This window comes from Lepisosteus platostomus, chromosome 17 (assembly GCF_059453375.1).
Source record: "Lepisosteus platostomus isolate fLepPlt1 chromosome 17, fLepPlt1.hap1, whole genome shotgun sequence".
NCBI classification, from domain to species: domain Eukaryota; kingdom Metazoa; phylum Chordata; class Actinopteri; order Semionotiformes; family Lepisosteidae; genus Lepisosteus; species Lepisosteus platostomus.
Genome location: NC_142627.1, coordinates 21515746 through 21538713, shown reverse-complemented (window position 1 = coordinate 21538713; position 22968 = coordinate 21515746). Strand labels below are relative to the sequence as shown.

The following is a 22968-nucleotide window of genomic DNA, read 5'->3' as shown; positions in this document are numbered from 1 at the left end:
TGGTGTCACTACCTTGAGCGCCACCCTGAGAGCAGAGTATAATTCTGTAGAAAAGTGTAGGTGTCAACTTTGCCTTTAAGATGACTCGATGGCATCCTTACTGTGTGTCAAGCGACCCTACCTTGAGCGCAGCTGCGTGATGAGACATCGTCCTGCCCACTCGCTTGTCACTGCTGTACTGCTGGATGTCGGCGATCCACTCCTCACACTGGGCCATTACCTCTGCTCTCTTCAGGTAGAAATGCTTGTGTATGACCTGGGAGGAGGAGGCAAGAGAAAGAGGGAATTAGCTGGCTTCCACAAAAGCCTCACAGATCCCATTAACAGCCTTCTCTTCAGAGGGCATGGCTGTTTACGACCGTGCTGTTGTATGCAATCTTCTGGGTACCAGGACTGTTTAGGCTGCTAGTCCCCATTCTGTGTGAAAATTTTCTAACACCTCTGGCGTCAACCTCCAGGCAGCACTACGATCCTGAAAGGTTTATAATTTTTCGACACCGCATTAAGGAGAGAGAGAAGAAAAAAGAGAGAAGGGGAAAACATAAATCTGTTTGATGGAAAGCCCTGAAAGCAAAACTTTTATGGCGACTAACAAGAGAAAAAGCTTTAGAGTTAGAAGCTTGATGTTTTCTTCTGGTTGTTCCTTTCCCGCTGGCTATGTCCTCAGAGCAAGTCTCTTCTCATCTCTGAAAGGCTCCTGCACACCCTCGCCCCCACAGCTGGGCCCTGTGATTTACACCACTTTCGCATCACGGCGATGATGAGTCTGCCAGTCTCCACAGACAGCACCAAGGTCCTGGCTTCTGTAGAGTCGGAGGATTGATTCGCCAACGGCAGGCCCTCGCCGCACCAATTGATCTGCCAGCACAAATCAGCCACTGGCGCAGCTGAACAAAGATACCCTGCAAAGTCGGGGAACAGTTCCTGCACTCTAGTAATATTCAGTTTGCTGCTCCTTAGCAAACCTTCCTCCAGCAGTAGCTAATCACACTAATCATGCCATCATGTATAACCTCTCCATTTTTTCAAATTAATTTGATCAAATTTTAATTATATCTTATCAAATGCTTTAATGTGGATATATGGCTTGAGTTGATTTAGGTGTACTGTGTTCAACAATCTCTTCATTTTACACTGATTACAGTAGGTTCTATGTTCTCATTGAAGACCTTATCAGGTGTTGTTATGCCTGTTAAACAGTTCCCCTTCAGCAACTTTAACTTACAGTTTAGTACTCATTCCTTCATTCCTCCTATTGCAGTCAGTTAATATCGCACTCCCTGAAAACATCAGGCCGTGACCTAGCTGGGCCTGAGACCGGATTTGAAGCTGACTCGGATTTGGTGAAAACTTCCGATAACCACGATTTCCTTTGTGCTTCGGCATGATTCAACACCGTAATAAGAACTGTGATGCAAGAGCCATGGCGTGTGATTTAAAGAAGTGAAAGAAAAATCCTGTTTCTAGTTCCCAAACTAGCTTGATCTAGGACAAACTTCAAACACCTGAAAGACTGTACTGGAGTATAACTTTACAAATTCTGAAAGAGCTTTACAAAATACACTTCAGCCAGTAGCTTAACTTGGCAAGGCAGAATCCTTCTTTAGCTGTTGGGCCAAAGACTTCTCCTTACAGGTGTGCTTATACCGAGCTGACCATACTAGGAATCCACTATGATTTATGTCTTTAATACTTTAATTGCAGAGAAAACTACAATAAAATAATGCACTGCAAGTCAGTTCCTTTAGATGCATTTTTTATGGAATAAAAATAACTGGACCAACAAAGCCGTCAACACAATGGGGTCAGGCCGCACTTCTTAACACTAATGTCTGGAGATGTTTCTGGAGAGAGTGTCCACAGTGTGCACCGCGAGGAGAGGACACCTTGGCAGAGGTTACCTGAGCCTGTCCTTCCCCAGGCTCTCTGGGAACAGAGCAGGCGAGTGGGTTTCAACATGCTGGCTTATCTGTAAACCCCGAGTGTGGACAATATGACTTCAAGAAATGTTGCTAGAAAGAGTCAGTGTAACACTGCATGTCCAACTAAGGATGTTAACGGTGTTCAATTAGGAAATACGAGGCCTGACATAATATTTCATTCTAGCTGCTTCTTAAGCACAGCTTTTACAGCTGTAGGAGTACACTCATTGACCACATGCAGTAATGGTTTCTGACTTCTTAATTCAAATTCCCTAATGCTTCAAGGGGGCAATGTCAGGGAGACAAGAACACTAATCTGAACACGCCTGGCTTCTTAATTGACTTAGTTAAGATTTACTGTCAAAGCTATCCTATGGCTTAAAAGCCTAAATAGAACACACAACAATGGAAATGAAATGAGGATACAGATGAGTCTTGTTCACCAAAATAAACTGAAGTAAATTGACAAAATGCACCTTTCTTTCTAGATTTCAGTCAGAGCTGAGAAAAGTATGTTTGGCAAACCAAGCAGTTTGGCCCAAAGAAAAAGGATCTGGAATCTTTAAGGCATCTGTATTTATGTCCAGGAAATTTCTTCTTCATAACTAATAATTCAATCCATGCTGACCTTTAAAAAATTATATAAATAGTTCAGTACTAGGAAAACATGCATCCCGCACAAAAAAATATTTGTAGTGTTATGGTAATGAAGAGTGCCAATGTAGAAATAGAAAGCGTCCGCAGAAACGGCACTAAATTGCAAGAATCTTTCAACACACTAAATAAATAACGGAAACTAACACAACAGTTTCAGTTCTAATTTGGCTATTGTAAGATCTTTCTTTCATTATTTAATTTTTCTGCCAGCAGGTATAAAATGTGAGACCCACTGTGCACTAATGTGCAAATGAAAGCAGATCTCCAGATGCCGTCCGTATGAATAGCTGCCGATCCTGAGGCTGGTCCTTTGCTCAGTGTATCCAGGGCTAAATCCTGGACTTTGGGAACTGTGCCCTTCCTGACGCTGCTCCACTGTTATGGAATGCCCCTACCCAGTTCTCTACGATTCCAATTCCTTAAACCTTTTCAAAACTGAACTCGAACTCAGCTTTTTACCACGGCCTGTATCGGTATATAGCCCTATATTCTATCTATATAAACATGTATGGGCTTGTTTAGTTTTTCTTTTGCTTTTTATTGTCGTTTTTATTGGAAAGGTCTCAATAATAATAATAATAATAATAATAATAATAAGGACATCCATGACAGAGACTGCACTGTGTCAAAGCTTAGATGACGAGAATGTGCAATTCTAAAACTTATAAGAGCGCATTTCAATTAAGACCTCAGTACTTAAAGCATTCAACCACAATTTCAATTACATTTTCATCAGTAGCAGGCAAATGGAGAGGGTTTAGGATGAGAGTTATCTGCTCTCTGTTGAGTGATTACACCTCTCAGAGACTAACTACACTGGAATTTATCTTGCTCCAGCATATTCCCCATCAGCGCAGCGAGTCAAGCTACGCGTCACCTTCCTTGTGAAAACCATTAGAAATATTGCTCTTTTTGAGGCTGGGAAAGGAACAGATCACAATCTGTCTACATTATCCCGTGTCAAGGACAAGAGGAAATCATACAGAGACGCAGAAAGAGACAGCAAAAGACGACTAGATCTGAAGGATACAGTCAGGCTACAAAATTAAGTGTACAGCAGACAGACTTGTTGAATATTAATATCTAAGGGCTTCATGATTGACTAGCCTCTCATTCACTATCTTGTTCAATACACGCAGGAGACACTTGTTTCCTTTTATTACAAACCATTACAATTCTAGCAAGTAAAGCTGGCACTTAAACGTTGTTTAAACATATAAATTATACGTTTTTAATAATTTAGAATTCTGTGATAAGTAAATCATAATTCTCAAAACACGATTTTGAATATATGTATATTAACATTAGCAAATGTATTAATTGGTAAAAGTAACTAATATCTAATATCATAGATGGCATAAAACATTAATTTGAACTTCTGTACCTGCTTTGTAACTTTCATTCATTTGTCCTTTTTAGTTATTGCCAAGGGGCTTGAGATCTGAAAGGCAGTACATAAAGTGAAGTGTTCTACTATTATATTGGACCTGACGTGCCGAAATGGGTTTGTTGCCAGATATTTCAGCCCTTCTTCAGCCCAGCGGAGCCCTGCCCCGCCCCCCCATGCCCAGGAAGGCAAGCCGAGACACTGGGTACCTCTTTAAAGCACGGGGAGGGGCTGCGAAGCTGCTCCAGCATGGCCCACTTCACCGTCGCCTGCCGGATGTTGCCATCGTACTCCCTGGAGCTCTGCGTGCCACTCGGTGTGCCCCGTGAGCGCTCGTACCCGGGCTCGTTGAAATACGGCTCTGCCACAAGGATGAGAGACTGCACCGACACCAGAACCTGCGGGCAGGGAGCACAAGTCACAGCGCGTCAGCGGCCCGATCGCCGTTTCACCGGGGAAAGGAAAATGAGACGAAGGTGTACGGCCCGTCTTCATCAAACTGGGGTTTTCTTTCAACAAGACCTGCAAATCAAAAATGTCTGTGAAAAAACGACGACATCAAAGCCAACAAGAATATCAGAGAATTGATATTGGCACTGCAAATTAGACTGGTTAGTGACTTGCCTCCATCCATCCATAGTGCAAAGCACAGAGAAATGGGACACAGCCAGGAGCTACAATATCACCCTGCAACTCACAACTGGCAGCCCACTGAAGCTCAGCGGGTGTGAGCCTGGCCAGTACCTCGATGGGAGAGTCCTGGAAAAATCTAAGGTTGCTGCTGGAAGAGGTGTTAGTGGGACTAGTATGGGGTGCTCACCCTGCAGCCTGTGTGGGTCCTAATGTCCCAGTATAGTGATGTGGACACTGCAATGTAAGAAAAAAGGCGCCGTCCTTTGGATGAGATGTAAAACCGAGGTCCTGACTACTCGGAAATATATTTTCTGAGTAGCTACAGCACGACTGCCTTTATGTTTTGTAAGCCAACATCATCGAAGAACATGTGAAGAAGAATGTGAAGAAGAACATCGAAGAAGCTACTGGGACAAATTAAAAGAAACATCCCATAGGCCCAAAAAACAGTTTTTGTGTTCCAAGGTGAATATCACTGCTGCATTACTTTTATATCTAGCTCACAATGTTATCCCAGGCGACGGACTACACGTTTACCGACAGCCAGTGAACAATGAGCCGCGGATGAACGTCTGTTCATCAGAGCGCGTGTGCTAAGAGATCCTGTGTTTACAGACACCGGATCGCTGGGGTCGGACAAAAGTAGCATTTAATGGAAAGTGCTGGGTGAAGGACAGAGCTGCTCTGGGGCTAGAGGTGATACCAGAAGCAAGAGCAGTACCGAGGCTCCTGCAGCGCGTGCGGACGCCATTGGGGGATGTGCAGATGGTTCGACGATACCAGCGACGTCTTGACCCCCTGAGCGAAGCTGGCATCGCACACAGATTGATAAAACCAAAACACAGACATGCAGGATGTGACAAGGATGTCGAAAATGCACAATAGTGAGTAGGCCAAGCAGCTGCGAAGCATTATAGAGCTCACTGCCTAGTTTCCACTGCTTTCTGCAATAATTCAGAAATGAACAATTCAGCTAATGCCACATGATGTACATTTGTCCTAATATTGATATAGACTAGAAAAATGCCTTTGCACTAAACACACTGGTTGTAATGTTAGCTGCTTCTTATTTTTTTCTTTTATTGCATAATTCTTTCATTGTTGACTCAAACTGTACATCTACAGTATCGTTTCCCTGCAGCATACAGTAATATCAACCTCTTGCATAACATTACAGTTAATTTAAATGCTTATTAAGTGCATTTTTCCGAGTATATTGCCATCCTTGTTATAATATAGTGCAGACATATTCAACTAAAATGCCCACAACAACACAAGGGAGTGACTACAGTGTCACTTAGATTTCTCAGTCGTTTCTCAGCATCTCACTCTATTCTGTTAATCGGCAGAACATTCTAAGCTGTTTCTCTTCTTACAACTTATGTGTTGTTGTCAGATACGTCCAGCTCCTAGGGAACAGCTTGTCCTTCACTACTGCTTTTAAATGCTTCTAAAGATAACTTCTACTGCCCCCTGCAAGGTGAACAGCTTGAATTCACCCATGAAAAAAGATAAACGTATATAGATTTGCTGCAGTCAAACCGTTTTACTGCAAGAGACCCATCAAAGAGCTGCTGATACTCACAGATTAAAAAACAAACCTCCTCATTCTTGCAAGCATGATCAAATAAATGCAGATCACAGGACAAATATTACTGTCACTGATTTTACATGGATAGATTTTTGTCATGTGTTTACAATGCTAAACACTATATGCCTTTCAGTTCATGTACCCAATATGTGTGTACATTTTAAGGCTTAAAACCTCAGATGTCTTGGATCGGGTCCTTGTGTTGCTCTGCTCTGTGTTCCAACTCAAGCAGTCAATTAAACAACCAAATTATTTTCTAAATTGGACATATATAGGATTTTTCGTAAAGTCTTTCACAGTTGATTACACAAGGCATTCACTTCAGGTACAGTTATCTATAAATCTCCTCAGAGCCTGGTTAAAAGTAATGCAATTATACAGCAAATTAAATAACTACACCAGCTATGTAACAGAGAATGTGACTGGAACAAGAATCAGAAGCCAAGGCAGGAATCACATTTGAGACCCCTGTTATAGATGGGACTGTAATCTGCTCTTTAATCCAGTAATAAACACATTTTTAATGACACCACTGTCCAGTTATTCTGCCTTCAAATGCTTTGAAATATTGGTATAAATATACTAGGAGAAAAACAATGTAGTAAAATATTTTTACAATTTACTCAATGCAGAGACAAGTTAAAATCTCATATTGACTGTATATTTCCTTCTCTTTGTTGTAGCAAATGCTGTCCACAGATGGATGGTAGGTTCAGTGCCCATGCCATGTTATCATGCCAAGGTTCTGTGCTCATTTGAATTGCTCTCAGGAACCACAACAAACATTAAGTCTTACTTCAGTAGGGCCTCTAACACAGATTTTGTCTTGCAAACTTGCTCCTTGCAAGTAAGCCCAAATAAAAGCTCTAGTTTCATTTCTTAAAAAAGGCCAAGTTACAGATTGCTAGGTACAGTATTACTCAATGATCATAAAATAAAACAATGTTGTTTTTTTATCCCTGATCAATTATAGTTTACTAAAACAATGAGGAAAATGGGATGACAACCAAGTGCCAGTATGATTTCAGTTTAATCAACTGCTTAATTATGATAAAAAGATGACACCAAGTAAACTGCTTGTTTAAAATGCTTTACAGGAATAACTGAGCCACTCAGTATTTGAGAATCATTCATGTTACAATAGCAATATAAAAAAACACTGGGAAGACAGTTCCTATTGTTTCCAGGCAGCGGGTACATTTCTCCTATCTTGGGCAATAGGATTTATAGCTTTATTACACTGATAAATGCAACCTTATAAACAAGCTTCCCAGACACCACAGCCAGAGTGAATCTAGTGCTTAATTCAAAAAGATATCACAGCTTTACAATCCCGTACCACAGATCTAAAACTAAAAAGCCCTTTTGTACCGAACCATCCACTGATGTTTGTACCACATTAAAGCTTCATATCACGATGGATTACACTGCTAATCTGGTGCAGGTCTGGAGTGACCAGACCCACCAACGTCACCATCAGCCAAGCTGTAGCTATGGGACTGAGAAGCAGCTCTACCTGGCATAGTGCCTAGGTGTGGAAAGCACATGTCTGTGGGGGGAAAACAAGATGGTGACATACTGCACTAAACAATATGGAGGCTAGATGCCGTCCCTGTGTGGATAGTTACTGATTAGGGTGACTCAACATAACGGAGTTCTCCCTTAATTTATGCATACTGTATCTAGCTTTGTGGTATGATCTTTTTGCACCTACTATCATATCAATAATCACATTTTAATGAAAGCCCCATTCTAAATCCACAATTTGAATTGAAAAACCGTAATAATGCCAACACAACGTAAAGCAGAATTCATGGTGTCAGTTACTTGTCTTACCTGTAAAAAGCTTGAGGTTTGAGGGTTCCACTTTTCCTCTGGTCTCCCATGCCAGGTGTTGAGAATACTTAAGCACACCTTCAAACACAATGAAAGGGAAACATGAGGATTCTTTCGTTAAAGAAACCGCAACAGTCATTTTTCCCCCCCACATTGTCATCTTAAATCTACCATGTGAGATTTGTAAGCCATGAAATAAAGGAACATCAGTGGCAATAATCCATGACCCTGTGTGTCAGGAGCACTAAAGCAACACAAACTAGATAAGATCAGATCACTTTATTGGCCATATCCACATTTTTGTATTAGGAATTTGTCTTATCGCGTAACCCAACTTGCTCTCCATGAGACACACAGACAGGGAGAGAAGCTGGGGGTCAGAGCGCAGGGTCAGCCCTGGATCAATTGGGGTTAAGGGCCTTGCTCAGGGGCCCAGTGGAGTAGGATTCCTCTGCCGGCCGTGGGATTTGAACCCGCAACCTTCCTGCCACAGGCGCAGATCCTGAGCCATAGAGCCACCGCTCCTCCAGAAAGTAGACGTCTGGAAAGTGGAAGACTGAACGGAGCCTTTCCCATGCAATCTGCTACCTCGCCTTTCACGCGCCACTGTGTGACTGAAACGGGCCGCAGCCTCGCCTCAGATGTGTGGCGAACGACATGACTTACTTTTCCGTCGTTGTAGAGATTTGGGTTGAAGCGCACACTGTGTCCTCCAGTGGTCTCCAGGTTGACGAGGGGAGGTGAGTTTGGGTAGTCTTGAGGAAAATACACATCAAACTCAAAGCAACCATTTGCATAAGGGGTATCTGCAGGGCCAGTGATAAGAACCTAGAAGAGCACATGAAGAAAACAAAGGCGCTGAACATTAACATTGCAAATTTTCTCTCCAGGAATAAAAACAATGTCACTGCCTTCTTAACAAAAAGGCTCTCAAATTAAAACAAGACAATATTTATTATGGTTAAAGAAACACATTTTAATTCTTCTTCGATTAATCATCCTGTGGGGTCACAGCCACTCAGAATGCCATTAAAGCCATAATTTAAACCCTGCACTTGAAACAAATTACAAGAAATCACATACTAATACCCTTAACACCCTTTATCAGCTGCAGTCTTTCCTCAGTCCTGCAATCTACCAAATAATTATAGAAGGAAACATTTTACATTGTCTTTGGTATATAGTATAGTTCTGAATAATAACTCATACTGAGATCATTCATCCCTTTTCTTACATGGTCTTGGTAAGCAATAGGCACAAGGCGGGACGCCAGCCCATCTCAGAACACACACTGATACTTTCCCAGAAGCCAGTTAACCTATTAATGTGTCTTTAGGCTGCGAGAGGAAACCAGAGCACCTGGGGGAAAACTGCTCAAACATGGGGAGAACATGCAGTTCAAATTTCACGCAGGTGGAAGGAAACCCGAGGCCCCAGGACTGCAAGGCAGCAATGCTAGCTGCACCACGCCACCCAAACTGAAATCATGGAGGACAGTTTCTGTTTTAACCTGTCAGTTTTGGGCTTCTAGCTGGAGGTCCAGCTTCCGGGACTCACAAACTACATGTGCATGTTTACAAAGGCTGTATGTGACCGTAATGCATATGTTTGATTTCGCATTGCAAAGCAAGAGTCACCTACACCGTTTTGGCTAAAAAGGAGTGGCAGACACTATTCAACAGCAGGCCAGCCGCCTCTGTTTTATTTTGACCAGATTAGTCTTTTTAATGGAAGGTCTTTCTAGCTGTTTATCTACTATTGTGTCCAACAGAGAGGTCCTGCTTATTAAATTAATGGTGCATTTAATTGGTCTACCGCTATAATCAGATAGCGATATATAAAACTGATCAATATATTATTTTTTTCTGATATGTAGCACATTATGTATTGATGGATTTCAATATCATTTTGCACAGTCAAACTGTGTACCAGACGTGTTCATATATTCAGGATTCAGCAGACACGGCTCATGATTTTAGAAAGGCTGAGAAGTCCAGGGCCTTTACCTTCATTATGTCCAGCCTCTCCTCGTCACACCTCACGAAGACGCTGGAGGAAGAGGAGAGCGGCAGGGAGGTGGAGAGGGTGACGGCTTCCTGCGCGAGGCGGCGGGCACGGGCAGCACTGTTGGCGTCGCTGGCGTTCTTCACCTGAGACATGTAATGGTAATTCACTTTGAACACTAGCTTGCCGTCCTCGTCCTCAGAAACCATCTCAAAGGTGTCTGGAAAACAAAAAACAAGACAAAACAAAAAAAAGGTTGTGCTTGGCTTGTGCATTCATCAAGGACTGTCTTTCCTCGCTGCCCTTGGTTCCTGTTCCCTTGTTAATCCAATTACTTGAAACCTCTCCTGCCTGCAAATTCAAGAGCGGGCGGCAGCTCGGAGTCCAGCAATCAAGCCGACGCGTGAATGACAAACGACAGATGTAGCAGCTCGCGATGGTCTGGCAGCCGGTCCGCGCTTCGCCAGATTTTCAGAGGGAATCCGGAATCCTGACACTTCCAAAGCTGTGGAGGATCAGAACAACGCCAGCCGTGGGGGACGGGGACATTTCCCACAGTTGTTCGCCACTTACCAAACTGCAGTTTCTTCATGGCAGCAACATATTTTTCCTCCAGGGAACGCAGAACTGAGAGCGGCTTAGGTCTGGCAGCTGTTTTCTTGGAAGATTCTGCCAGCTTTTTCTCTGTTATAAAAAACAAGTCCAACCAAAACCATTAGAGACAGGCATTGTAAACAACTGGGTGACGCTGTGGCGGTCGATACGGTTGGCGTCTTTCAAGAAACGGCTAGGTCCCTGGATCAATTAGTTACTAGCAACCCGATGAGCTGGATGGGTTCAAAGTCTTCCTCTTGATTGTAAGCTTTATGCATTCAGTCTTGAGATGATGCTGCAATCTGCAATATCCACATAAAACCACAGCTTCAGCACAAGAGCTGTGGTTCATATAGTGCACTCACTATAATTGAGTGCACCTTACAGTCTTATTTAAGGGAAATATATGAATACAGTACTAATTTACTTTATAAGCTTATTTGTAAATCATTTAACAAATCATCTGTTTCAATTTGGAGGCTTCCTATTACAGTGAAACAGTGTTGCTAGTCACAGATAATGCCATTAAATAATGTGCTGCTGTAAAGCCTCTTTTCAAACCATTTTGTTTAAACCCAACAAAGCACATTTATTTGATACCAATGTCATGGCCAACCTCAGAGAAAATACTGCTTAAACCTGGCACAACTGAATACACCACAAAACAACAAGATGTGTTCTTTTCTAAAAGTAATTCAAATTATCCACTTTATTTTGACTAGATTAGTCTTTCTAATGGAAGGTCATTCTAGCCGTTTATCTACTATTGTGCCCAGCAGAGAGGTTCTCCTTATCAGGTTATTGGTGCATTTAATTGGTCTGCCGCTATAACGAGAGATACATAACATTGATCAATAGATTCATTTTTTGTAGCACATTATGCATTGATGGATTTCAATATCATTTTGCACAGTCATAAACTATGTACCAGATGTGTCAATCTGTCATTATTCAGCCGGCCACCACACTGTGAAGATGTGCTCATACAAGTGAAGCATCTCTCAGGAGGGAAGTTCACCACAAGTCAGCTTACACTTATGATATGGATTTTGCACCTCAAGTGCCAGCATATGGATATGTGGTTTTGTATCGCGGCAATCCCCAACATTTACTTACTTGCCACTGAGGGGCTCTGTGTTACAAACGACTGCAAAGCAAGGGAGGAAACTGATAATGTATGTGGTGCAGGGGGAGGGCAAGACGTTTGAATCCAACAGCACACACTCATCAATGAGCAGCTCTTTATTCCCTGGTAGTAATGGGACACCTGGGTTTGCAGCACTGCATTGACGACCTGGTAATCTGGCTACAGAGCCAAAGGTATATACTGTCACTTTCAACAGTGCATTTGTTTCAGCAGATTATTAGACACACAATTGATTATACTGTAAGGTGTCTTTTATTAATTAAGACTTTAGTCTGGTTTCAGGCTTTCAGGATCGAGCTCTGTGCACGTTGCTCATTATGTAACAAAGAAAGACTGATTATGAATATTAAACAATTAAAAATATTACATGCTTAAAGAAAATTGGTTTGCTTTAAATAAAAACAAACAAAGTCAAGCTGGTTTCAGCATAGAAACTTCAACAAATATTTAACGGTACTAAACATTTCCATCTAGGTGTTTTAATTCACCTGTATTAACCTTGTACCTTAATCCTGGATATCTTAAAATAACTAAATGCAAGTTTTTTGTGTATTTGTTGTAGTTTCACCACACTACTTTTTTCAATTGAACTCTTGAGTCATGGTACTGTAAACGTTTCTTGTATAACAAGTTGACAACCTAATGTTGGAATACTCCTTCTACATGAGTACATTCAACAGAGGTACTGTACTTTCAAGCAGAGTGACCTTTTCGGTCTTAAGTCATGCTATAATTACTGCACAATAATGACAACTTTTTAAATCAACTCTAAATTACTGTTAAAAGGAAGCACTCCTACCATATTTGAGCACTTCTTACTGTTTTTTCTAAGTGAGACCATGAAGTGCTAAATTATAAACACAATGGCCACTGTCCTGATCAACTGCACTGTTCTTTCTTACCAATGCTTCTGGTAAAACCTCATCATTATCATCTTATCAAGATGATCGAGTTCTTCTGGTTCTGAAGTGAGTTAATAAAGCAATACCCACTCCTCTGCTTCGATCAGATTCCCAGAAATGCTTTATTATGAATCATGAGCTCTACCAAGGGCTTGAAGAAAAGGCTCTGAATGACAAGATCATGGATAAATCAGGACTCGGCGAGCTCTGCACCTTGATGTGCCTGCCTCAGGCTGGTAGTAGCAGCGTAAACAATCTCTGCTGTCTTCTGGATGTCCGGTACCAGAAGAGTAAGGCCTTCTGGCTCAGGGTCTGATGCTTCTGCTTTCACAACCCCTTTGCTTTTATCTTTTTTAGACCTGTAAGAAAGAGTAACATCACTATTGTGCACAGAAGAAATAACCTTAAGCAAATTGCTGGCCGCTGGAAATTGCTCTGAACTGTCATGTGAGAGAACCCATTAGGAAGAACTCATGACCCACAAAAACAAGTCTCAGGCGACTGTAGGTTCGGGTCCTAAAACTGCTGCTCTACAACTTTCCAATTGCAAAATTCCTGTAAAGTTCTCTTATTATTTTATCATTTAACTACAACCCTTTCCCAAGATTGCCAAAAAATCTCTAATGAAACTAATCTCTGAAAGACCTTCACACATTTTTTTAATGAAGCTTCAAGCCTTTCACAGTAGTTTACATTATTCACAAAATATATGATTCTATAACTGAAATCTTTTGATCTGACTAGTAATTCATGCCAATTAACGTTTACATTTTCATTATTGAAACTGCTTGTGATGGTAAAAATTATGACCTTAATATGGTGTGTACTCTGTGTATGGATACCTTTGTATGCTGCAAATTTCTAAAGTTGAATCTAAAATGATAGTTTACAATTCAAGGCCAGCACACTAGGAAGAAGCAAGACACAGTTCCCAAGTACGAAACAGGTGCAAATCAAATAGTTACACTTAAAAACCATTTGAAAGGTTTAAAAAATTAATCCTGTAACTAATAAGTTCAAGTTTAGGAAAATGTTGTAAATGGTTCAGAGAAAATAACTTAAAAATCAAAACGAAGAGAATGTTCTGCAGAGATCTTAAAGTAACTCAAGATTCAAAGACAGAAAAAAAGAGTGAATGTAAAAGCACCACTGAAAGAAGATATCAGAATCAGCAAGAGTGAGATCAAAAACAATACGTAAACAGAGGCTACTCATAAGGCAAAGCATACTGTCCTGTTAGAGTAAAAGAATGGTTCAGGTTTAAGTAGTAGTTTTTGAGATTATGTAGAAGTAACATTACATTAAAACAAATAGCAAATGTATGTAATTAATATTTCAATCCGGCTTTTACAAAAAATAGTTCAATGTCAACTACATAAATGCATCGGTACTGAGTAATTTTAGCATAAGTGACATTGAGATATTACAGGGCTTGGACAGCTTAAAACTAATAAATCACCATGGTCCAACAGTATTTTCCCAGTGGGTTTTAAGGGGGGGGAGGAATGTTATTCAAAGACCGTTAAGTGGGTTGTTTCAATTGTGAGTAAGAATGCGAACTGTATCCACAGATTGCACCATTGCAAATTTAGCACCAATTTAATTAAAAGAGACCGTCTTACTGTCCATCTGAAAAGGTGCGGAAATGTTAGAGTAACACTAGAAGAATATTGATTAAATAATTACATTTCATGAGACACCAGCACACTTGACTGTCAGCTTCTTTCCAGTATTTAGCACTGCGCACACAGTCCATTGAACCTCATGGTGATTATTCCTTTAATGATTCAGAATGATTACAGCTGAACTCCCAGCACGTTGGGTGACAAAGGTATGCAGACATGAGAAACTTGGGAGAAACTCGTGGAAAAATGAGGTATGGCTACCACTAGAATGTTAATTAAATGCTAAATACTGACTTCACTAAACCACAGACTGGCTCTGGGTAATTCTAAAAAGGGCACAAGGACAGGACTTGACTGTAAGATTTTTAGGGTAACCGAAATAGTGCAGCAGTGAAGTGGCTTATTAGGCTTGAGACAGGGTGGGCGGTATCTGACCTGAGCCTGTTGGTGTAGGTGTCCACGCAGGTCTTCATCTTGGCCAGCAGCATCCCCACCGAGGTGGGGCTCTCGGAGTGCTCCTCCTCCTCGCCCGGCTCCCCGGACAGCGGCAGCAGCAGCGGAACCAGGGCGGTGCAGGTGGAGACGGCCCGCAGCAGCTCCAGCAGGGCCCGGTACAGGGGCACGTGTCTCGCCATGTCAAGCACTGCCACAAGAGCACAGCACAGGCCACGTCAGGAACCGGCAGCGTCCAGCGGTAGACACTCAACTCTCAACTCACCTGCTGCAAAGGAACTACGGAACACGGCTTGCTTAAGTAAAGATGGCGCAGCTGTTGCCACACGTGACCACATGCCATATGTCTATTTCCCTCTACATTTCTTGATGAGAAATTAGTTTCGAACATGCAGACCTTAGAAAGAGGGAGCCAGCACAGCCATGGCCGGTCGGTGCTGTTCCTCAACACGGGGAAGTAAGACGCTGAATGTTGTAAAGTTAGATGATTATGTAACAACCAGCTCTGTGGAATAAATGATCACTAAAACACCACTGAAATGAACCTAAAAACCAAGTTACTGCCTACTTTGTATATTGCACATATCAGTGATTAAGACTTGTAACTTTACCTGGCCAGGCACGGACTATTTAAGAAAATGCACATTAAGGTTCCCTAATTTCCCTTATCTTATTTCTGATGCACTTGCAATCCACACCAGACTATTTTACCTGATACCACAAGACAGTCACTGTCTATTTTGTACGTTGTTTGCAGTTTGGGTCGGTCAGAAATCGAATCAACAATGCCCCATCTGACATCTCCTTGCTTTTTACAAACGGAGCACACAAGCATCAGCACCTGCTTCAAGCAGACTTTGTCAAGTTATCGAAGTCTAAAAACCCAGGTCATTTTTTCCAATTCATGGAACACTAGCTACTTACACAGATGCTGGATTTTGCAACAGCTGAGAAGCTCTAAAGAGGAGCAAAGTGGTACAATAAACCAAGATGTGTTCCTTAGTTACAATTCTGTAAGCTTCACCTGCTTGCTTTACATTTATATTAGGATTTCAGCAGAAGGTTAGGTACATCTCCACAATACCCCAACCTCCCCTTTAATCTGTATTCCAATCACTGTTTCCCTCTCCTTGAGAAACCAAGGAAGCCTTTAAACTCCTTATAAACTGAATACATTTGGGCAATTACTGCAAAATGACAGTAACATTTATGACTGATGCTGCAACATGTCTGACCGCATCTGCTCTTAATCCGTCTCAGCTGGGTCTGCTTGGGACTGGGGCAGGCACGTCTGGAGAAGTGCTTTCCAGCAGAATTGTGGGCTGGATATTCTCAATGTCAGACTTTACATTCTCCCACACGGTCACTTTGGCCATTTACTGTTATTTATTTAACCCAGTATTGCAACTTACAGAAGACGAGTCCGTGGGAGGAAAAAACATTCGTAATATAAAAAGGTTACAATTCATCAGGATTAGGAAAGCAACATCTCAGAAAAGTGTGCAATGTGTACCTGAGCAGAATGTGGTCATGTATTTATGGCAGTGAACCCAAACAGATCACTGCACATGTAGCTTACTTGAATAATATTCTAAAAGTAAAAATATCCTAAGGAACTTACATCCATTTTTAATCCTGGACAAGAAAAGAAAAATGTAGGGAATGAAGATTTCAAAACTGTGTAAATGATGGATCTAGCAGAAGAGGATAAATTATAGATGTGACCTTCCCTTCCACGCTAACAGTTCTACCCCTGGACATTCCTTCAAGCAACAAAATAAAAACAGCCTTTAAATAAATGAACTAAAAGCTAGTCTTTTTCTATCACACTGAAATAAGCAGGCTGGCTAGTGATGAATTGTGCACATACACACTGAAACTAAGCTACGCCAACTCCACCAGTATTCGAAAACTCAAATATTAATTGAACAGGACTGCAAGACACAATGCTATGGTGCAGAACCATAAATACACCGGAAAAAAAGAGAGAAAGGACAGGAAAAATAAAGAACTCAGATGTGGGAGATGACTACTGTGGGGCCATGCAGTTTAAAAGATAATTAATCTTATGGCCCTGACGCCATGAATGGGCCATCAATTCTGTAGCTGGACAGCATATCTATGCCATGTGGTCTTGTTCCCTCTTTCCCAAACAAGACAATAAAATGCAGGTCACAGAGGCAGCCGCACAAACAAGCAAGAGAAGCTTGTTGTGGGTGTGTGATGCACAGCACGCTCTGCTGCTTTGTGAGACATGAGAAATATTAGGAATTCACTTCCAAGGGTGAGAGAGCACTGAGAGAAAGAAAAAGCACTGATATACTGTCCCAGGCCCCATTCCCAAAGTCCAGCCACCACCAAGGACATAGAAAGTTGATTATCTTGGGCAGCAACAGCAAACTGCAGAAGAACAGTTTTCATATGACGCATTCCTTAAATCTTTTTCTCATGTTCTCATCTCAGCCCATCACTTATTGTGCTTTCTAAATCATGTTTGCCAGGAAATACCATCTGATTCCCTGCACAGTTGGCAGAATTTAAAAAACATTATTTTTCAATTGCATAGAAAATATAACTCCAAAAAAGGGAAAAGAATGGATTTTGAAATAAAATGGTTGTTGAAAAGCAGAAGGATGACTTTAAAGCACAATGTCTTGTTTGTGGATACAACAGATGTTTCTAACGACTGTAGACCTTTTTTTTCCCTACTTGAAGTTCAAAGATGTACACTGACAATGCAACAAAAAATAATTTGACATGGTAGTTCAATGTCTGTGCTGTCTAAGGGCATCATCTGCTGTAGGGTGGCAGTTTTGCTTTTACAGAGTGGGACTAGCTTAAAATGGAAAAGGTAATCAAATCTATGCTGTTTGACTAAGAGACACAGACAACCCGTTTCCATCACCTAAACAATTTTCCTGGTGGCTTTAAATGTCATAAAATGATTTTAATGATCGTTTCTCACGCACATATGGGTGGACATACAGTACGCACATAGCATGCCAAGTATTACCAAGAAGTCTGTCAACACCTGTTACAACTTCTCTGTATCTACTCTATATAGTGTCACTGCCTCAGTAAATGTTTGAAATGGCCCAGTATCCAGGAACCCTTCCAGACTCTTTAAAGAGTACCAGATTGGTCTGTCAGGAAGCTGACATTGCAAGGGTTAAAACAAAATCAAAGCTGATAATGTAAACTTGAACCTTTCTGGTTGTTTACAGCTTGATTCTGTAATATGATATGGCCAGCAGCCATATCACCCTGCAACTCACAACTGGCAACCCACTGAAGCTAAGCAGGTGTGAGCCTGGTCAGTACCTGGATGGGAGACCTCCTGGGAAAAACTAAGGTTGCTGCTGGAAGAGGTGTTAGTGGGGCCAGCAGGGGGCGCTCACCCTGTGGTCCATGTGGGTCCTAATGCCCCAGTATAGTGATGGGGACACTATACTGTAAACAGGCGCCGTCCTTCGGATGAGACGTAAAACCGAGGTCCTGACTCTCTGTGGTCATTAAAAATCCCAGGGCGCTTCTCGAAAAGAGTAGGGGTGTAACCCCGGTGTCCTGGCCAAATTTCCAATTGGCCCTTACCAATCATGGCCTCCTAATACTCCCCCTCTATGAATTGGCTACATTACTCTGCTCTCCTCCCCACTGATAGCTGATGTGTGGTGAGCGTTCTGGCGCACTATGGCTGCCGTCGCATCATCCAGGTGGATGCTACACATTGGTGGTGGTGGAGGGGAGTCCCCATTACCTGTAAAGCGCTTTGAGTGGAGTGTCCAGAATTATTATTATTATTCTGCTATGTACAGTGGGACACTCTACTGAAGAGGCTGAATCTTATTCAGTTTATAATGGTCATCATCAACAAGGATGGCATGTGGACTCTCTTCCACCCCGACTGCCCTGCGAAAGCCTGGGTCCCTAGTGGAGCAGAATCCCAGCACAGCTACTCCAAGAACCCAGCTGAGCTAAGGAGAGAATTATCTTCTGCTGTGCACTCCTGTACAAAGGGAACCACTGCTTGTTCAACTCAAATCTGAAACTGTCCTCCCAGAGATTTTTTCTTCTATTAAAGCTACAGTTATTTGCAGTTTGAAAAACTGAACCTAAGGCTTATGACCCTTCAATGAGAGAAGGCTTTAGAGTAACACTTTTGCATACATTACTGGAGGATTTACACAATCATGCCCGTCGTCTTCTGAACAACAGTAAAACAGGAACATCAATAATAAATGGCACTGACTTTACACAATAAATTAACGGCAGCTGTTAATGAACATACCTCTTTTAAAAGCAGGGTGATTGCAAGATCAGTCTGATGTTCTTAACGATTTTTTGCCTCCCTATGATATCCTAAAACACTCAGTCCAAGAATAGCTAGATCTAATGGTCCATTAAATAGGTAATATTGAGAAGCACTGAATTCTTTTTCCATATCATTTAACATCCTCAGTACAGCTTAATTGGATAAGAACGCCAATACCACTAAACTTAGCATGCGTTACTGGGAACTTAAATTATAATTTTCATCAACACTAGACATGTAGAACATATGCAGCAGGAATCTAAGCCTTTCTTTCCCTTGATATTGGCAACTTAACTGACAATTTATGACTAAAAGCACTCTTAATGGCAACATGGTCTTCGTGAACAAGAATGATTTAACAAAGGCAAATTAAGAGTTTAAATTCTACCTATCTATTAACTGTAATTCCTTTTGGTCTTATAAGACCAATCAAATATTTAGCGTTTTAGACTATAAATAAGCATGGCGTACAGCCCTAGACTTTCCATTGTCAAGACAGTTCACTTAAGCTGTCACGATCTTAGAAGGCTAACCTGCAAAGGTCCTTAGTAAAAGACAATCGGATGGTACGTTGATGCATCAGGCCTGTGTATCACAGAGAAAATCCTTCCCTTTTCAACAGATTCCAGTGACGAATGTTGCTTTTCCAGAGAGCGGTGGTGAAGACATGATGACATGCTGCCTCGATGGGGCCTCCTTTCTACTGCTTGTGCTCTGACCAGAGTCTCCACAGCCTAGCACTGCTCTGCCAAGTTGATTTATGCTGTTTACCACTTATTTCTGTTCTATATCAATACGCTCCTAACATCCTGATACAAGGATCACTGCCATTTGCTAGTCAGCTCCACAGTACAGACGGGAAGGAAGCTGTTACTCTGGAAGCTTCAAGTGATATCAGACAGCCAACAGTGTGGACGGCAATATCTTCCCTAGCATAATGTTGACAGTCATAATGCAGGGAAAACAAATTCCCTGTGCAACGAGGTGATCACTGACTCATGTCAGTGTGTACTTTCCCCCTTCCCTGTGATCCAGCACCTCCACATAAAACCCAGGAGACGATGGATAAAAGTGATGAAGTATAATTTGCAATTATTAGAATTGCGCAGCTTACTAAACGGGCTGCGAATGATTATTTTTCTAAATGGGTGATAAACCCACAAACTCAGCGAAAGCCTCTCATCTTTACTAATGCAAGATAGGAAACTGTTCTAACACATTTTACATGTAATCCTCCTCAAAGACTAAACATGTTAACAAAGGTGAAGCACTTTAACAGTTCCATAATCAGGTTGACTAAACTAATCACAGATGTTGTGATAAATTGATTAAAATAGCCCACATCATAATACCCATACTGTATATACAGTATTCAAATATCCATAAGTATAGCTATCCACACAAAAATCAAGAAATGGCACCTGTGCTTTCACAGATAATGTGCACATTGTTTCAGACTGAATATTCAGCAGAAGTAAGAGTGGAGAGATCAGAATTTGTTTTAAAACCAAGAAATTCATGAACACAAGAAAAGTTACAAAAGAAAAGAGGCCATTCAGCCCACTGAGTCTGTTATCAGCTAATTGATCCAAGGATCTCATTCCAATTTTTGGCTTCAACATGGCTGGGTGGCTCCCTGTTCCACACCCCCACAAGCCTTTGGGTAAAGTGCCCCCTATTCTCGCTTTCAAATACACTTCCACATAGTTCCCACTTGTGTCATCCGGTTCAAACCTCATTGTTCATCTAAAAAAAGAAAAATGTATAATTTCACAGAAAACAATACCTTTTAAAAAGAATACCTAAAATCCTAGATCAATTTCCAACCATTAAAGTCAGGGGAAAGCAGGTTTTCCGGTACTAAACACCAGGCTCAGAAATCCATAATGAGCAGCTTCAGGGTATAATCAAAAACCTGCTGTTCTTCCTTTCACCCTTAAAATGCACTAACAGTCATTACCTCGGTAGAAATGCAACATTTTCTGTGGAGCTGATTTATTGTGTTTTTAATGAATACACTGACAGGGATAGTGTTGGTTAGTACCACTGCCTCAGTGCCCCCAGTCCCAGGGTTTGACAGAGTGGGAATGCCTTTAATTTGACTGGACTTGAAGTCTGAAGAAGTGCTGCTTAGCTTGACCCAATGAAGTTCTTTTCCCACATATGATGCTGTTTATTATTAACATCTGGCATATTTTGTTTTAATGCACTCGCTGCCCTTTCCTCAATTTTGCAAGAGCAGGAAATCAAAGTACAGTCTGCAATTTTGAAGGAAGGTTCAGACGGCCTCCCAGAAAAATGGTTGATGTGCAAAAATATGGCCTTACTTTCACCAATGTTGACATCCGTTTCGGAGTCACAGGTGAATATTATTGCCGCGAGAATTTGGATTTGATGCATCAGTACACAAACACCACAGGATAAGCCACTGGTCCGTGGAGACAAACATACCCAGAGTAGTTTTAAGGTATTCAGTGCTGTGCAATACCAGTAGCATTGTGCAAAATAGATTTCTTCCTCATAAGCTTCTCATAACGCCCATGATATTTGATATAGCCTCCCAAGGGGGACACCATGCAGTCTGACAACCGCTGGTACAGTGAAACAGAACCGAGCAAGCATGATTGACTGAACGGCCTCCTCTCGTTTGCCGCCTGATGTTCTAATTAGTCACTGGGGAAAAAAAAAATTCTTGGCAGAGATCCATCTCAGCAGCCTTTCTGGCGTGAACCAACGCAAGCATATCCCACTCTTCTCTGAGAGGGCAGACGGGTACGGAAAGAACAGACTGCCACGTGCTCAGCTACTCAGGGCTTGTGGTGCCGAATGCAGTCAGAACACTGTCACCTTCTTCTTTACATAGGCAGCTGTAAAAAAGAAAACCCAACAACACTGCCTTTTGTGAAATAATCGTGTTCTAAGATGTGTAAACAAGCACCTCCCCATAAATAAAATGCCATGGCTCAACCAGTGCTCGACCACGCTTGACGCAAATTTGGCTTTTTGCAGCTACACAAAATTCCTGCTCCTGCTTCACACAGCTGGTCCTGGTGTAATTCAATTGACTGAACTAAGGGGCTGTTACCGGATCCACACAGGGACATTGGACTAAGACTCCCTTTATAAATCTTCAGGGCTCAAGTGAAGCTCTAATAATACTGAGAGGCGAAATTCTTTAAACATTCAGGGAATCAGAAAGGCAGTGAATATTTTTTTCAGGGAAACTGTATAGCATTGTCATCTAAATAAGGGCACATGTAAAAATTGTAATCAAGTCTGAAAATTGTAACTTAAAAAATAGTTTAAAAAAGCACAACATAGTACAAAAGGACACCCAGATTCTTCATCATCAGGTTGCTAAGTGAAGTACTATTCCTGTAGCATTCTGAAATGGGAGAGAAAATGATTTTTGACTACCTCTACAATAATCAACACATGACCTTTGTCTGTTGCACCTACCTAAAGAAAAGTTCTGACATCCAGTTTTGAATACCCCACATATATGTGTGTTTATGGAGATGTAAAGATCAATCACATCCAGATGGAAATCTGCACCTCTCTTCTGAAAGAGGTGATTAAGAGGGAATGTGGGAACATATAAATCAGAAGAAGAACCCAGTACAGATCCTTGAGGAACTACAGAGGTACCTCCAGAGCCATTCAATCTGTGACGGGCAAATCCCAACAGAGCCATACTGTCGAATAATACAACACCAAACTAGTATACAGTACCAGTAACTACTGTCTGGCATTCCCGACCAAGTAATAAAATAACGTTGACCTACTGTGTCAGACAGCAGTGAAAGATCTAATAAAAATAGTAATGAAAAGGCTCCTGAGTCTCAGTTCAGACTCCAATTTTATTTTCAGTTCAATTTGGTTTGAGTCTCACTGACAACTCAAAC

At 41.5% G+C, this 22968-nt stretch overlaps 1 protein-coding gene across 10 annotated transcripts in view; it reads right to left on the bottom strand.

Moving 5' to 3' along the window:
* The window catches only part of birc6 (baculoviral IAP repeat containing 6), a 111549-nt gene that overhangs the window by 1485 nt on the left and 87096 nt on the right, over positions 1–22968 (bottom strand). For all 10 annotated transcript variants that reach the window (XM_088610136.1, XM_088610139.1, XM_088610137.1 and 7 more), the window contains 8 exons: positions 14734–14941; positions 12887–13032; positions 10604–10714; positions 10033–10250; positions 8693–8854; positions 8027–8104; positions 4176–4364; positions 122–256 (listed from right to left, as the gene is read on the bottom strand). In XM_088610136.1, the coding sequence (XP_088466262.1) occupies positions 122–256; positions 4176–4364; positions 8027–8104; positions 8693–8854; positions 10033–10250; positions 10604–10714; positions 12887–13032; positions 14734–14941 (1247 nt within the window). The remainder of the gene's footprint in view (positions 1–121; positions 257–4175; positions 4365–8026; positions 8105–8692; positions 8855–10032; positions 10251–10603; positions 10715–12886; positions 13033–14733; positions 14942–22968) is intronic.